An 18,505-nucleotide genomic window follows, 5' to 3' on the forward strand; every position below is an offset into this window, starting at 1 on the left:
GATCTTCAATTCATCCAAGTTTACCCTTTAAATCTTCCCAAGAAAGATCTTCAAACAATCATCTCAATCATGCCAACAATATGCATGTCTTCAAATCTTGCCCTTAATAGTCTTCAATCATTTTCATTAAGGTTTCTTCAAATCATACCATCAATAGTCTTCAATCGTACCATTGATAGGTATTTCTTCAATTAAGCTCTATCCATATTTAGTCTCCAATCAAATCTTTCTAAATATACTCTTGATATGATATTGTCTTCCAAGTTGTAACACCTTACCAAAAATAGCCTCACTAAGATCTCCCAAGATATTTGCCTCCAAGCCAAGACTCCTGGCCATGTCACCATGCCTTGCCATGTCATCAATTATGCTACGTCACACAGGTTGCCACATCACCTTGACTATATGTCAAATCATGCCAATTATAGTGTGGTTGCACTAACAACTAGCATAATTAATAATCAAGATAACTATAGTACATACTCCTAACTTCTTCTAAATATTCTTAACAACATCTCCAATTGTATTGTTTAATAGTATTGTACAAATAAACTAAAGAAAGAGCATAACCAATTAGGCTATTGATTAAGTGAAAGGAAGTAATAGGAGCCTCTCGCCGTTCCTGGGGAAATATGACCCTCGTGTTCACCCATGAGGTATTACTTGACAACCTGCACACTTGCGGTACCACGAACCAATTGTAGTATTAAATACATATTTGCATGCTTATATAATTGCATAATTGACATACCCATAATGCGTCCGTCACACATACATGCTAACATTATGAAATAAACCAAGCTCACCACCGGTAGATGACGCCCCTCTTTGATCCAAGTGTTGAAAGAGTCCATTACGTTGGAGTACATCTCACACTAGCGCACACCTTTAAATAAATAGTTCAACTAGTGGCCACAATGTCAAACTTATGGAGCAGCCAATGGTGCGCATCTGTAGATGTAGACACAAGTTCACTAATTTTATTATGAAATTGTTTTGTTGTGTATGCACATTATTTTTACCTAGAATGTATTTAAGTTGCCCTATTTCGATGAATGCACAGGACAACCACAGGCAATTCGATGCAACGCACTGGACAGTTACCCAGAGTTTTTATTTTTTATAAAGATAAAGTTAAAATTCTGTCTTATGGTGATGTTGCGGAGGGCATCTTGAAGTGTTCAACACTCTAAAAAAATCTTGCCCTAATTTTAATGTGGATCCCTCATATGGTTTGCGAACAACCAATAATGGTTTGGGCCCTACTAGAGGATGTTGTGATAGGAAAGTCTCCAAGTTATTCGTCATGCTTTTTAAGAATGACTCCCTACATGATAATGTAAAACATAGTGAGAATAACAAGTTACAAATGACATACACTACAAAGAAAACGCAAAAAACTAAGCGAAAACATCTCATAATACATAGAAATCAAGTATTTTAAACTCAAACTAATTATAATACATGGAAACTATCAATAATACTCATGACATCAAAGTAATACACACGAACACACAAAAATAATTAGCACCAGCATTCGTTGGTGTATTACGATGGGAATAAGGTGTTCGAGTCTCCATCCACTACCCCACTCACACTCATCTATATGTGGCACTGCATTGAAAGTCTGTCTCCAATTCAATTGCGAAAATCGTTCTATATGAGCCCGATGTCATGAACTTTACTCTTACTTGACAAACGTGTAAGGCCTAACGCTCACATACCTCACTCATGACGCTCTCCCAGAGCTCAACATAATGAATTGAAGCACAAGTCCTCTTTTGTAACATGCCATAACATATAAAGTTTTCATTAATGATCAACACCTGCATGACATTTAGAAAAGCACATGAGAAGTGTGACATGAATGAGCACCTTCATAGTTATACAGTTCTTGACTGTTAGTACCACATTTACACCTGAACTCCATTGCTAATGGTTGAGATAAAGGAAAAACCTAAGAAAGGGCTTCCCAGCCTCTAAAAGAAGAAGAATAAAAAAATGAACAACAAGAAAGAAGAAGAATAATAACAAAAAAGTATAAGGAAAAGAAAGAGAAGAATATGGAGGACTTACACACGAACAAAAAAGAATATAGCAAAAAAAACTACTTTTATTTTCTTTAAATTTAGTTATACAACTCATTAAAAGAGGTGATGTGATTTGGTGAGAATTTAAAAAACTTTTTTTTTGGTGAGAATTTGAAAACAAATAGTTTTCATTTCATCTAGCAACGGCATTTGTAAAAAATGCACTGTGAAGATAATGCCGGGGACTAAAAAATATATAGTTTAATAAAACAGGGATTGTTTGGAATTTCATAATATCAAAGGGGCTCTTCAGAAAAAAATGAAACTTTTCAATTTTTTTTTTTTCCATTTTCTTGTTTTAAATTATTTGTTTATATTTATAAAACTTATTCACACTTTCGAAGGCTCAATTCTTGAAGCGAATATTAATTTGCAGTAATGACCAATAATAACAAGAGGGGCAGAAATGCAAAAATGGTGTGACCATGATGTGATGGATCTGACACCAGCATGTGGACAGTACCCGATGAACACCATCCCTGAATTTCACTTCAACAAGACTCGCGAGAGGCCATGCTCTTTGCCCTCCGTTTCCTTCTAATCCCCCCCGCATCTCCATCACCATGATCTCACCTGCTGGCAGAACTACGATGGATTCCCTTCCTTTCGCTACCACACCCCTCCGCTTCCTTGCCTCCTGCCGAGGAACTCCCTCACTGATCAACATCACCTCCTACCCATCGCCAATTGTTGCCTCCCTCCCTCCTCTTCGGCTGAAACCCTTCCCTTCTCCCTCTCCCTCCAGGTCGTTGCTGATCTTACCTCCCCGGCGGACTGGTTGTCGCTCTCATGGATGCCTTCATGATCATTCTCATCACCATCATCATGATCAACACCATCATTATCACCATCACCACCATGGGCATGAAGGAGGTGGGGGGGAGTTGACCCGGGCTCAAGAAGTAGTCTTGAGGTTCGCTAAGATGGTGGGCTGGGTTAATCTCGCGAACTTCCTGAGGGAACATCTCCAGCTTTGCTGCTGTTCCATGGGTCTGCTCCTTCTTGCTGCCGCTTGCCCTTATGCCCTTCCGACCCGGGTTGTAAGGGCTTCTCAGAACGCTCTCATTGCTGTCGCATTCCCTCTTGTTGGGGTACTCCCTTTCTCCTCGTCTCTTTGTTTGTGATTTGTTTTTTGTTCTTTTTGTTTTTATGTATCTTTATTTTGTGATTGAATGAAAATTTTTTCAAACATTCACTAAGGTTATTTAAGGATCAGTTGCATAAGGTAGTGAGAATTTAGATAAATATTTCTTTGTTCCTCCTAATTATTAGGCAATTTTTCTATTGATTTGTGAATGTTATCCTTGTTTTCCCCAATCCTAATTTAATGTGTTTTAGTTTTTAGTATTCTGATGTTTTCTTAAAGAAAATTTTGATAGTATCCTAATGGAGGAAAGGAAGATTTGGTATTTGTGGTACTTGTACAATGAATCTACTATAATGATGGTCACTATTTGATACAAAATGAAATTAACATTTCTGTGCACCTAGTTCTCTATTTTATTTGGTTTTCCTATTGGGATAGAGGACGGGAAGACCTAAACTTGGTTTACATACCTATGCCCAGGAGTAAATTTATAAAACTCTGTGCATTGAGTGAAATTAATCAAGTGAAGGTAGTGTATTCCTTGGACTTTTTACACTTCTAATGTGTGATGGAGGTGAATTAGTTATTAAGGCATCTGCTTGAGTAACTAGGTGTCCCAGGGTGGTTTTGTGCATGCCAGCATGTATGTATTAACTGATTAATTACTTAATTACCTGAGTACCATTTGGTGGCCTACACCACTAGCTACTGTTAGGGCATTGACTTATCAAGTAATGCATGCCTAATGTTGTGGACAGTTGATTAGTTCAATATTGCAATTTGGTCTATTCGACCCAATTTAACTCAACTTAGTCCAGTTGAAATTTGTTACTTAACGAAATTGAAACAAAAACCCATTGCTTAATTAATATTACAGATTGTCAAAATGAGGGAAAATGAAAGAAAAAAACCTATATGATTTAATGAAATTTAGTAGGCCTCATTTTTAAATAAATGGCATGCATTTCAAGTTTTTCTAGTATGTTATGTTTTTCGACTTTTGATTGACTTTGTTGGGTATATTTTTTATTAATTTTTTTATTCAGCATGGTTTAAAAACTTGTATATACTATTTTTAAAAATTTTTTCATGCTCTATATCACTTGGTGGATTTTCTAGGTGCGTTAGCTGTTAAGGATTTTACCACATGGGTTTCCTATCTGCTTTGACAAACTTGGTTATTATTAGTTGACCAAAAGTGGCTTTCTTATTTGCACATGCTTAATTTTCCATTTGACCTAATTTGAAGAGTGATGAGTTTCACCCCCATGCTTTGCAAAATTACTCTTGAGTTAATAATGTAATTGTTGATTATTCTTATTATATAAGCATGATTAAGTACTATCATCGGCAAATTATGAAGTCCAAGCTACTTATTGGATTGAGTATTTACTACACTATTTTGGCATATTTTGAGTGTGGTTCTCCATTCTGGATCACTTGTAATTTACCCATCAATCATGTATGATCCAAATATGGCCACAAAGTGGGGATGATGAGAGTTATAATGAAGTTCTGTGTGAGACTTGGGTACTCGAGGTGGTATACTAATTTTCATTGATTCAAACATCCCTGTATGTTCTTTGTGTAGTCCTAAATGATTGAGATGCTAATTTTTTTCTTAGTTTGAGGCTTTTGAAAAAAGGTTTCTTCTACTTTCAGATCTTGGAAGCACTTGATGCTCTTGTTAGTTTAGGTTGTGGAAAAATAAACATACATGTCATCAGGGCTTCATTCTAATTTTCTAAAAAATATCTCTTCTATTTTCCAGATCTCATCAGCACTTGATGCTGTTGTAAACATAGCTGGTGGAAAAATAAACATACATGTCCTCATGGCTCTTGCTGCATATGCGTCAATTTTCATGGGCAATGCCTTGGAAGGAGGCTTGCTTCTTGCAATGTTTAATCTTGCCCACATTGGTAAATTATAAAAAAAATTCATCCAAAATATATAATTTTGCCATCCTGGTTTAAATGATGTAATATCAAATGATGTTTTACTTTTCAGCTGAAGAATATTTTACAAGCCGGTCAATGATTGATGTCAAAGAATTGAAGGACAATTATCCCGATCATGCACTAGTGTTGGAAGTCAATGATGATCAGCCGGTTCAATTTTTGAAATTGAATTACAAAAAGATTCCTGTTAGTGACCTTGAAGTTGGATCTTTTATTCTGGTCAGAGCTGGTGAGGTCCGTTTTCAAGTTCTCAACATTGTGCAGTTGGATTGACTATTTGTTACTTGCTCTGTTGGGCTTATAAATGCTTGCTGTTAGATTGTGAATAGCTTTTTAAAGTAAAAATTGCAGTAACCACTTGTAGTGAGCAATATTGTTTAGATTAGATTTCTTTTACTTTTGTTGACTAGGAAGTTTGTGTGGATATAAAGAAACAAGCTAGCCAATGTCCAGCAAACAAATTTTTTAATGTTCTCCCTGAATTGTAACTTCTGATTTCTTATTCTGTAGCCATTTTTCATTCTTTTCTTTGTTGCAATAAAGTTTTATGCATTTCATTATTTTCTTTGTTTTTTCTATCACAATCTTTTACGGTTTGCTCTGATTTCGCAGATTACCAAGGTTCTTCCTCCGATAATGTCAACATTAAGATGGTCTCGTCTAATTTAAGTTATCCTGTTTTGAATAGCCTGAATGCCCAACTTTTGTTATGGGAACTCTGCATCAATTTTTCTTAAACAAATTTTTTTTTTCCCTCCAATTTTTTTCCCCTCCAACTTCTTGTTGAGCACTGTCTTATTGAATTTGTGATTTTTTGAGTTAAAGTTCAACTGTTGAGTTCTATGCTCATTCATCTTAGTTTCATAAGAATGGCTGGGCTTAATTATGGGCCATTAATTGCTTAAGAGGGAAAGTTCAAGCCTATAAGAAAGAGAACAAGTTCCATACACATGGAGCAGGTAATATCGTCATTTGACTGTTTCGTTAGATTTGAGCCTAACCGCGGGTAGATGTGTTCCAGAAATATCCCCTTGAAAGTGTTTTGTTCCATTGCCATGATTTGAAGAGATTCTAGATGATCATAAAGAATTAATGGGTGACACAAGAGGGGAAGAGAGGGCAGCCTTGAGCTTGATTGTCTAATTTTCTCGAACATATAGGTGTGGTTTGGTGATCAAATCATTGTTGTGGACCCATGGATGGTAGTCATTTTTCAAGGGTTCTCTGTTGTTATCCCATTAAAATTTTACAAGATGCCATAATGTAATAATGAAGAGGCATCCTTCTGGCATCTGTTAACTAGTTATTTATTTTGCAGTATCATATTTAATCATAAGAGTAGAGTTTTGGCTTCTCTTGCCATGACAATTTTTTAAATAAAAATGGACTCTCCATTTCATATGTTTGTCTCATTTTGAAGTATGCTCTCTCATTAATGCTCTTCATTACTAGATGTTGGCAAGTGCTTTACTTATTCCCTGCTGATATTGCGTCTAGGCTGTGCCAGTGGATGGTGAAGTTTTTCAAGGAGCATCTACTGTTACTATTGAGCATTTGACTGGGGAAGCAAAGCCACTTGAGAGGAAAGTGGGGGATGCTATCCCTGGTGGTGCGAGGAACTTGGAAGGAATGATGACTATAAAGGTATGCATTTTTCATCTTCATTTGAGTGTGCATATCACTTTTATAGGATAAGGAACTTTGGTTTGTTCTTTCTCATTTCTGCTTATTTTACTCAGTGGTTTGTGCTTGTTTTATTGATAAGTACATTTAGCTTCTAGGCCACTTGATTACTGACTATTAAATCTGGCTTTCATGCCACTTTAGAATTTCTTGCGCTGTTTATATTTTTATTTCTCTGATGAAGTTGTGGAAAATAAAATGTTACCAGCTTCTTCTGGCTGCAATTGCATTAGAACTTCTTCAGCATTTGATTAATTAGAGTTGGATCACATGATAATCCTCATAATATTTCTCTGAATCAGTGGACTCAGAAATGTTGCAAACTGATCAATGTTTTTATCCAATGATTATTTATCATCTGTTCTTTTGAAACCATGAAAATGTATGAATTTAGTTTACTATACTTTAAAAATTTCAAAATTTTTTAGAATGGTACTGTCTTGAATCTCAATAAACAAGCTGTCATGTTGAGCACTTATGGAATATAGTGATAAATAAGAAGATATTCTTGTTTTCTGTTACTTTTGTGATATAGAAGTTTTGACCTTGTTGGGATTCACTTATAAAAAAATTACCTTACTTGTAAAGTGCTTGTTTCCAAGTGCTTAACTCATACTTTTATGCTTTGACATCAAATGTGTTAAATGCTTCTTATGGTAAATTAAGCACTTATGATTTTTCTATATGTGTTTGGGTGTAAAATAACTTGTAAAGTTCTTGTTTCTAAGTGCTTAACTCATACTTCTATGCTTGGACATCTAATGCATTAAATACTTCTAATGGTAAATTAAGCACTTATGGGTTTTTTTATATTTGTTGGGTGTGTTTCTGTGGAAGTGCTTCTAGGGAGTGAAATTGCCATCAAGGGCATGTCAAAGCATTTTTGGGATCTCGTTTGGATGCTGAAGCACTTAATTTACAACAAGTAGGAGCATTTTTTGAATCAAACCTATCTTAAGATAACATTCTCACATAATTTTTAATTGATATTAAGCTTTATATATTAAAACCATAGACCTTGTTGTGTAGGTAATTGCAACATTTAGATAAATTTAGCAACAAGAAACAAAGAATCATTACTAATTAAAGGAACATAAACGAGTACATTAGCGATACAACACAAATGCTAAGTTGCAATGGCATGCAAAACTAAGTTCAAATAAATTATTTTTCATCTGTTTTCTAGTCTAACTCTTGGGTAGGCAATTGTAAGGCCCAAAGAGGCAAAGACCTTTTCATTGTGGGGTACCTGGAATCAACAAGGTAATATTTGCTTATATATGAAAAGTACTTGTTAAGCAATGGACAAAAATTTTTGGTTCTTTAAAAAATATTAAAATATATAAAACATGTTTACACAAACCCTTTGGGGAAGAAGGAAAACTGATAGATTCTAACCTCAGGGCCTCCATAGGAATCCTCGCATGATTACCTTGCACTTTTTTTTTCCTCTGACTTCAAGCAATGCAGTCTCCTCTGCTTGTTAGCTTCGTGTTAATTGTTCTGTTTGGTTTCTCAGCACTTGGCTTGTTGTGTGGCAAAAGGTCTACTGGTAACTTCTCTTTTCCATGGAGAGCAATGATGTTGCCTTTTGTTATGGAATCACCAATTAACGGAAGCTTTTTCTTTTGGTTAATTGGAGCATGAATGTTCCCATATTGAAAAACAAGAACAAGGTTATCTGTGTAGCTTCCTTTATTATCTGGTTATAATTATCTGCAGACAAAACCCAGAGTTTAAAATGAAACAAGTCAAAATCAAAACAGATCAGTTTCAATTTTAAAGTTAAAACAAAAGCAGAGGTTCATATCAGCATTTGATGGCTAGTCATAAGCAAGAATGTACCATTGCATTAGCCACCAGCAAGAATGGGAGGTTAATGCACACATGCATTTTACACAGGCCTCGGTCATAAGTTTCAAGCAAACTAACTAAATTCATGCATAAGTAGAAATGACATTTGCACCATTAGTCAAATTTAATTATTTAAATCAAATACAAAATGTATCTGTATTTTCTTTTTCTTGGTAAAGCATGAAAAGTCTCAAGAGGTGTTAATTTTGGCATTTTCCTTCAAAATAGAAGAAAATAACATTTGGAAAAAATGATAATTATTAATGAAAAATTTGCAAGTCTATAAACACATTTCATTTGGGGCCATACAAGATATCTATTCAAACTAAACACGGGACTTCTAGAGGTCAAATCAGTATAGTATTTCACATCCAGAGCCTCACTAAGGTGATAAGGTCAGGTAGATGAAAACTTGGAACCACTGAAACACTAGAGAATCACCAACTTTGGATGTTTCCAATCAAAAGCACTAAATCCATGAATTCAGAGGGCCATGACAATCTAAAATGTTAAATGTCTCTTCAAAATGATAGATTTATTTAAAATCATCTATTTAATGTTGACTTTCTTGTCTATCCTCTTTTATTTTTAATTTTCAAATAATATAAATTTACATCTTCTGGGCTGCTGTAAACATTATCCTTTAGTAGATTTGATGTTTACCTCAGTCTACCGCCTGAGAAAAAAGATGGGGAGTTTGAACTTTTCTTCATGAACAAAATTTATTTGAGACAGAAGACACGATAGACATGAGATTTGATGACTTTAACCTAACTGTACGACAATTAGAAGAAGCAACTTCAACCTAAAAGAGTTGAAAAACCAAATAACTTATCAGGCATTACTTTCAAAAGAGGTCCTTTAAGAAGAAAACTTCTTTAGATTATACAGAATTCTTTGACATTGTTGTGCCTTATATTATGAGTTGATTTAGAGAGTAATGCCTGGTGATTTAGAAATTTGATAAACAAGACAAGCAAGAGCACAACAAACAGTGTGTAGTAGTAAAGATCAGAAATTTACTGTCAAATAAATGTTAGGGATGACATGTTGGCAAGATCTTGATGTCGATCAGTGACACTGGAGATGGCGGGCTGGGGGAGAAGTGAGAGGGGAGGCTCTTTAGCTGAAAGAGAAGAAAAGTAAGGTTAACTTGTGATGGATATATAAAGAGACATTAGTTTCCTTTCCTTTATTATCATCTTATCTTCTTTGTTATCCTCATTTTCTTCATTCCCCTGTCTCCATTGTTCCTTTGCCATCACTACACCTCCTTTTTCCCTTTCTTTCTTTTTTTCCTTTTCCTTTGTTGCCTCATTGAATTTTTATTATCCTTCTTCATTATTCTCATCTACTATGGCCCATACTTCTTTGTCATTGTTTCCTCGGTCATCATTACCCTCTATTTATCTCTAATTCTCTGTTTTCTTTCTCATTTCAGTTCTCCACTCATTCTTTCTAGTTATTTTCATTCTCTTCTTCCTCAAGCTTCTCTCCAAAAGGTTTGTAAAGCAACCCCACTTGCTTTGACTAAATGGAACTGATGGGTTCAGAAGAACTACAAAAGAGAAGATCATGATGTTGGTAGAGCACCTGAATGGGAAGGAGGAGAAAGTTTAGACTGAAGTTAATAAGCTGTTATTCTTATGATATGAATGTTTAAGTTTCAGAAATGGACTGTTCTCCTTATGGATGAACAGTTAAGTTTTGCGGTTTAATTCTGTACTTATGGCATGTGCAAGTTTTGCTCATGAATTGTTATTCTTATTAGATGACATTTCTCATGGTTGAATTGTTATAGTTATGGAATGAACACTTAAAATGTTCTTATATTATTCTTAATAAATGAAATATTAATTAATTAATTAAGGCACAAAATTAATAAGAAAACTTAACCCATCTCCTCTCATTTCCAAATTTTGATATGACAGGAAAATCTCATAATAAATGAGCAAGAAGGTGGAAAATGAAAGTAAAGAGGTTTTGCATAATTATACTATCCTGACAAAATATAAATAAATGAATAAATAAATAATTTCTTTGATAAGGGTTGCATTAATTGATTAAATGAAAATAAATTGAAGGTTATACTCAGTTCTTAGTTTCTTTCTAATTCTTTACACAAGAAATGAAAACCTATATCAAGCAGGGCAAAACTTAAATACTCAAAAAAACATCTAAAACTTGTGAATTGCTCATTTTATCTTGACTTTAGTAAAAGAATAAATTTCTCAACCAATTCTAGTCATACTAAGGAGATAATGTAGATTTGTAAATTGAACTAAAATAGGTCATGTGCATCAGAGTATAAAAAAATTATTTTTGTTAGGAGAATATTTGTAAAAAGCTATTGTTTGGCCTCTTGGCTTTTTACAAATTAGTATATATAGTATAAAAAATTATTGTTTTGGGAAATCTATTGTTTTTTTCATCCCTGGTGTGAGTAATCATGTTCTCATTATGTATTTGATTTGCCATTAAATTTCTGTACTTCACTTTGTTTCATGCACATGTCATCCTTTTCTGAATTGCCGAAATGTTGTTTCCTATGCAAAAGTGCTATAATATTTCTGCATCTGGTGATTCTCTCTTTTTCATTATGTTTAAGGTAAGCAAGTCGTGGAAAGATTCAACATTGAGCAAAATTGTTCAATTGACTGAAGAAGGGCAGCTAAACAAAGCGAAACTACAAAGGTGGCTGGATGAATTTGGTGAACATTATAGCAAGGTAGTTGTAGCTCTATCTTTGGGAGTTGCTCTTCTTGGGCCATTTCTTTTCAAGTGGCCCTTTATTGGTTCTCCAGGTACTTGATGAAATTTCAGAGCTCTAAAGTCTTGAATGATTGTAACTTTGTTGAGTGATGCAACTAGAATTTTATGTATGCATATATGTATGTGTTGGTGTATGCTTCGCCTTTTGCCTCCATTATGATTTATTATGTGCTGACAGTATCATGTGCATGAAAAATGTGTTTTGGAAAGTTCAGTGAAAGCAATTTACATTAATATTTGTTGTCTTCAGTTGAAACTAATCCTTGTGGCATCTGTGTGTGCAGACTTCAAATCCTTTGTTAGTTTTGCATTCTTATAATCGGTTAAAATTTGAGCAATAAGATCTAAATGACCTCTTGACTAGACCCTAGACCAACCCTTGAAAATATTCTAGAGTTCAATTAATTGCTGGAAAATGCCTGAAATATTAGAACTCATCTAGCGATAAGTGTCCTCTGAGATAGGGTATTTGTTCTCACATGATAAGGTAAGTTTCAGTATTAAGAGAACACAAAATTCAAGGCTGGTCTCGCCTTTGAGTAAGGAGTCCTATAAGTGGTTGCTAACTTGAAATCAAATCCTTGTTTCTCCTTTTCTCATATTTCTTGGTCAGCTGTGATTAGAGAGCTTGATCCAAATAATATGCCTATGATTGTTAATTCAACTTACCTTATTGCATGGCCTAAGATAATGAAATAATAAATGTCATAGCTAATTAGTGTATCCGTTCAAAAGAAAAAGAAATTGTGGTGGTTGGGGTTGGGGTATGGCTTTACATTAAGAAGAGTTTTTGTAAAATCCCTAAAAAATTTATCCCAAAATGTCATTTTCGTTTGGATGACTTTTGCAGTAGAAGTGAAATATAGTTCAGCATTCAATTCTTCATAGTTTCATGATTTGATACAGAATACTTGAACAAAGTTCTTGTTATCCACATACATGTAATGTTTAGAAATATACTACTATTAAAAAATTCATTAAACTGACGAAATTCTCTTTATATTTTCTATCAAAAGATTGCTTCTGACTGCAATTCTGTGAGAAAAGACAGAAAGGATGGATCTTATATATACTGCTATAATACTTATTAGAGGTTTCAATTACTCCCATGCCCCAAATGCTGTTTACCACACTTATTTTAATAAATAGCTGGTACACTCTTAATAAATAGAAACTTGGGCAACATTCTTTGAAGTTTTTTAGACTAAGCTAAGTATTATATTGCAGGAATCAATCTTGCATAAACAACACTAGCTCTGCAAGAACCACTTGTACGAACATTATAATTTTGGAAAATAAACAGTGTTGGAGAAGATATTGCTAGAATCTCTTGCTTAGAAAACTTCTTATTCTCATCATTATATTGAGATTTTGCTCTTCCTAAATAATTTATTGTTATCTTATGTTCTTCCTTTTTCTGATCTTTGAATAAGCTATCATATTTTTATCAACTTACCATTCCTTACCTTGTAGTTTCCAGGGGCTCTGTTTATCGTGCCTTGGGGCTTATGGTTGCAGCATCACCTTGTGCATTGGCTGTTGCCCCTCTAGCTTATGCTATCGCAATAAGTTCATGTGCAAGTAAGGTAATGGCTAGGAGTAATCTGTTATTAATTATAAATGTATTATGACTGATGCACTTTCTTGATTCATGTATGGCTTAATTGGAATCTCTGACAAAACATAATTTTGGGTGAGAGCACATGTTATCTTATTTGTTGCCTGCCTGAGAGCTTTTAGGAATTAGGATTACATATGTGATGATTAATCAATTCAAAGCTTAATTGGGAAATATAAAAATAACACTAATTTCGTGTGTCTTAGGTTATTAATATTAGATGCTACCTGTCCTGGTTGTTAGTCTAAACCTGCATCAACTATTATTTGTGTATGAATGGTCTTTGAGTGTCACTATATTACGAGAATGACCAATTGCTGTTAAACTCTCCTTATGTGATGTTTTTTGACTTCTTAGAGTCGATGCTCTTTTGACCAGCATGATCTAGCAATATTTTGTGATGCCTACTAACATTTTCACAGAAGCCTTCATATGTGGTTTATTTTGCAGTTTATAGATATTTCTCTTGGTTTTGTCAAAAATACCAGGATTAGTTTTAATGATGTACAGATTTTCTGTTTGACTTTTGAAAATTTTTTGAGCCATTTTGTCTCAGCAACTAGTTTTAACAAAACCATATTGTGATTTTTTGCATGATACTGCTTATTAATGTTTCTATGACCGAATTCCATCTATGTTATTTGCAAATGGGCTAATGCCATCAGTGGCCCCTCAAGCTTGGGTCATTATTCATTTGGTCTCTAAAGTAAAAGTATAATGTTCATCTTGGCTTTGATGCAGGAATTGTTGGCTTTGGGCCCTTTGTCCAACATGGACATAGGCCAATGTGCCACGTGATTAGCCATATCAGCTGCCATTCTAGATGGTAGGCCAAAATGAACAATTTTGCAGTTGAGGACAAAATTTACATTTTTTTTCCATTGGTGGCCTAAATAAACAAGGAACCAAAATTTACGGACTGGTAGTGGCTTTAACCCTTCACAAATCAACATCTTGATCGGTTATGTCCCTTATATATCTAGCTCAAACATGTTAAGCTTCTAAGACCTTAAGTTTTCTACAAGAAAGATCCATATGGAGAAGGCGGGGATCAAGGGCCTGCTATGAGACTTTCTCTATGATACTTGTCACTATTAGACATTTCCTGTTCTTGTTTGTCATTCTATCCTCTATTTCTTGCATTGTGCAGAGTGCAAGTAGTGACCTTTATTTTCTTGACATTTAGAAGCTAACCGACTCTCTTTTCTACTCTTAGCACATCTAGGAATTGCAATGTTTTTACATCTACTTTCATTAACCATGTTGACTTGCTTCGACGGTTGAAATTTATTGTTATTATGATTAAATGCACTATCGGTCCTCTAATTTGGTGTATTGTTCATTTAGGTTTTTGCACAATGCATTTTTTGTTTATTTTGGTTCGAGTTGCTGAATTGACTCCTAAATGGAATGTACCCTGAATTTCAAATTTTGTTTAATGGCTTTTTCATTATGTGGCCATTGTTGTGGCGCACCCGCCTGGCAACATATGCCATGCTCACTGCCTGGTTGGATTTTATAATATTTTTCATGATTTTTTTTTGTTGCTTTGAAATTCTTTTGCTGCTGTGCCATATGATATGGTAACATGCCATGGCAACCAAAATAATAATAATAATAATAATAATAATTCAAAAATATTTAAGACATCATTGAATCCAACAGGATAGTTAATGTTGTGAACAGTGTGTGCCACGACGGAGCCATATATTTTAAATGGGAATTGTCAATTCAGCAATATGGACTAGCATGAATTAAAAAAAATGGACTGTGCATGGATCATATTCTGCACTTCTAAAGTGCAAGTACTGAAATGTGTATTACACCAAAGTGCTTGGAACAAAAATGCACTTGACTCATTCTATTGTTGTATAAGGACCTTCCTGATTAGTAAGAATGGGGGTGGGGCGGGGAATCTCCGTTCCCCAGGGGGCCCCCTTGACGAGGCGAGGGATTCCCCGAGACATCCCAGCTGGGCGGGAGGCGGGGCGGGGAAATGGTCTCCCGCCTGCAGCGGGGATCCCAGCCCCACTCCCCGAGGGGATTCCCCAAAAGAATATATTATATATTTTTAATATATTTATTAAAGTTTATTTCAACATTAACATAATATTATATATATATAATCAATAAATATTTATTTGTTAATATTTTTTTAGTTATTATTATGGAACTCACAATTATTTCATACAACTTATTAATTATTTAAATTTATATATTTCATTAAAAACATATTTATTTAATAAAAATCTTAAATTATTTTTAATAAAATTATTATATAATATATCTACAAAAATTAAAAATTCAAACTTCTAATTTTTCAAATTTCTAATATTCATAAAAACTAATTATTTATTTAATTTAAAATGAATTGGATAATTAGGTAATTGTAATTTGTCTAGATTTTTTTATTCAAATATCCATGTGTTGCTACATATAAGCATTATATTTTTTTTATTTAAATATCCATTTGTCTAGATTTTTTCATCATACATTATATTTTTTATTTTCAATTGTATATAGCATCTTTAGTATGTGTAACATAAATGCATTAGAAATATTATAGTTATTTATAGAAAATTTTTATATTAATGTTTTGGGCGGGGCGGGGATTCCCCGTGGGGCGGGGATCCCCGCGGGGGAGTGAGCGGGGGAGGATTTTTCCCCAGCGGGGAATTTTAACCGGGGAATCCCCGCCCCGTGGAGAGCGGGGATGGGGACGGGGATCCCATTCCCCGCCCCGCCCCACCTCCATTCCTACTGATTAGCTTTTCAGGTCAAGGACTGAAATTGAACAATGTGCCAAAATACAGGGACCAGTCATGCATTGAACCGTCACTAGTATTGTTAATGCATAGAAGTTCTATGCAACCCTAAGGCTATTTACAAGCTTGTCTTGTCCCCTTCTTGCGCTCCTCTTTAGTTTTTCTTGTAGACATTTTCCCCTTCACTTCTATTTGCTTCCAATGGAATGCGCCAAGATCAATTCAGTGACCACTGAATGTGGTGGCAAAAAATGCTTAAAACATCAATGTTTTAATATTAGGGACTTGTGAATATTATTGGAGTCATACTGTTTAGAGTTTGCTGTTGGGTAACGGGATTATTCATATTTATCTCTTGCTTTGTTATTCTTCTCTCATTTTTAATTTTTTTTAATTATTTTTTCCTTTCAAACTAATGAAGCAATCAATTTATGAATTGCCATTTTCTCAGAAAATTTATTCTTTATTTTCTGGTTTCTGTTAGTTAATAACTCATGGGCCTAACCTTTAAGCTTTGATGTGGTATTAAGGGGATAACAACCTTCCTAGCATAATTTTTCCATCCATAATTATTCTGTATTTGGATAAATGATGAGAATTTTGTATTTTTTAACTCAACCTGTGTTTCAGAAATAGCCCCCAAGATCTCAACGCAACTCTCTTGATTCCAGTGCTTACCATGAAAAAAAATAGTTCATCTGGGAAAGAAAGGGATGCTATTGCCAAGTTTTGATGTGGTATTAAGGGGATAACAACCTTCCTAGCATAATTTTTTCATCCATAATTATTCTGTATTTGGATAAATGATGAGAATTTTGTATTTTTTTTAACTCAACCTGTGTCTCAGAAATAGCCCCCAAGATCTCAACGCAACTCTCTTGATTCCAGTGCTTACCATGAAAAAAAAATAGTTCATCTGGGAAAGAAACGGATGCTATTGCCAAGTTTTGATGTGGTATTAAGGGGATAACAACCTTCCTAGCATAATTTTTTTCCATCCATAATTCTGTATTTGGATAAATGATGAGAATTTTTTATTTTTTAACTCAACCTGTGTCTCAGAAATAGCCCCCAAGATCTCAACACAACTCTCTTGATTCCAGTGCTTACCATGAAAAAAAATAGTTCATCTGGGAAAGAAAGGGATGCTTTTGCCTTGAACATTGACGTCTTGAAATAAATGAGCCTCTATTGTTGTAATAAAAGTTTGATGCTGAGCACCCTTGTGAAATTATTTTTCTGAAATTTGTATATCTTAACCCTTATGGTTTTGCTTGGCCTTACTTTTATGGTTCATGACTAGTATGCTGAAGCTTCTCCAATTCCTGATTAACTTTTCAAGACATGCTGATTTGGTGGTTTTATGTTTTGTTTTTAAATTTTATGTACCATTTTGTGGCTGTTTATTTCCAATTGGCATCACTTCCTTGGAAATGTTGTTTACTGTACTTTCTCAATGCATGTTTTGGTTAGTTGTTTATACATCCAAGGAAATAATGCACAATAGTTGCAAGATTGATTATTCGTAGTTATGATTAAATTTTGGTCTTTGGTTGGAATTGTTATTATAACCTTACTGGAGCTTCTATTATCCACTGATGTTAAGTCTCAACCTTCTGGTATGAGTTTGTTGATTTATGAGTACTATTGTTGTTGTTTTCTCTTTTATGTTTGCATATCTTTCCACTGGAACTTTTGTATTCTATGGCATAGTTTCTTAGTGATTTTACCTGATTTCTTTCCTTTTAATTACAAGGGAATACTGCTAAAGGGAGGGCGTGTATTAGATGCCCTTGCAGCTTGCCAGATTATTGCATTTGATAAAACTGGGACGCTTACAACAGGAAAGCTTATGTGCAAGGCCATTGAACCCATTCATGGGCATTTTGTTGGACTGAACAAGTCTCATTTTTCATCTTGTTGTGTTCCTAGCTGTGAAAAAGAAGCTCTAGCTGTAGCTGCAGCCATGGAAAAGGGTACCACACATCCGATTGGAAGGTCAGTGTAAACAATCATGAATGCTGCATATTCCTTTTTCTTTTGGTTCACTTGCTTGTATAAGGAAAAAAAATGGAGCACCTGTTTCTTTGAGTAATGCTCTGTTTTGATTTGTGGTGAAAGTTTGTTCATACATACTTTAACCTAGCAAGTTTCTCAATGTAATACCCTTGCCAGAACAAACAAGCTACACAAATAGATCCTTTATGCTACGACATGCGATATGCACTGTAGTACATGGACTAACGACTCAATTATTGATTTGTGAGATAGCTACTTACACTAAGATGAATTAAGTCCATGCGGTATACACGGAGTAACTAAGCAGGACAGATAGATCTGAAAATGTTCTGGGATCAGTTGAATTCCAAAGATTCTGAACTTGTTGAGTTATTTGTTCTCTAAATAATTGGACTGTGCTATTATGCAGGTAAATATTGAGAGATAAATGTGGCCTTCTGTGGCCCACCTAGTTGTAGGTATACGCATAATATCAGATGTCAGATAATACAAAAAAAATATGCAAATGAAGATCCTCCATGTTGTTTGAAGATACAACATAGTTAAGTCATATGGATATGGTCTGAAATTACTCCTTGTTTGTGCTGTACTTTTGTTTGGGAACTGGATCTCTTATTTCACTGGAAATTCTTGAGGGAGTCATGTCTTTATATACC

The 18,505-nt window shown here is 34.5% G+C and overlaps 1 protein-coding gene across 2 annotated transcripts; it reads left to right on the plus strand.

The window, feature by feature from the left end:
* The first annotated feature begins 2,524 nt into the window (after positions 1-2,524).
* Positions 2,525-17,871, plus strand: LOC120253379 (probable cadmium/zinc-transporting ATPase HMA1, chloroplastic). 2 transcript variants are annotated; one of them, XM_039261719.1, is made up of 7 exons: positions 2,525-3,181; positions 4,949-5,099; positions 5,188-5,372; positions 6,636-6,782; positions 11,284-11,479; positions 12,928-13,033; positions 17,587-17,720. In XM_039261719.1, exons 1-6 carry the CDS (start codon positions 2,654-2,656, stop codon positions 12,996-12,998), a joined length of 1,278 nt encoding a protein of 425 aa, XP_039117653.1. In that variant the 5' UTR covers positions 2,525-2,653; the 3' UTR covers positions 12,999-13,033; positions 17,587-17,720. The 2 variants fall into 2 exon arrangements, with proteins under 2 accessions (XP_039117653.1, XP_039117652.1); XM_039261718.1 differs by having other exon boundaries at positions 2,526-3,181; positions 12,921-13,033; positions 17,587-17,871.
* The last annotated feature ends 634 nt before the right edge of the window (positions 17,872-18,505 follow it).

This window comes from Dioscorea cayenensis, unplaced genomic scaffold (assembly GCF_009730915.1).
Source record: "Dioscorea cayenensis subsp. rotundata cultivar TDr96_F1 unplaced genomic scaffold, TDr96_F1_v2_PseudoChromosome.rev07_lg8_w22 25.fasta BLBR01000074.1, whole genome shotgun sequence".
Taxonomy (NCBI): Eukaryota; Viridiplantae; Streptophyta; class Magnoliopsida; order Dioscoreales; family Dioscoreaceae; genus Dioscorea; species Dioscorea cayenensis.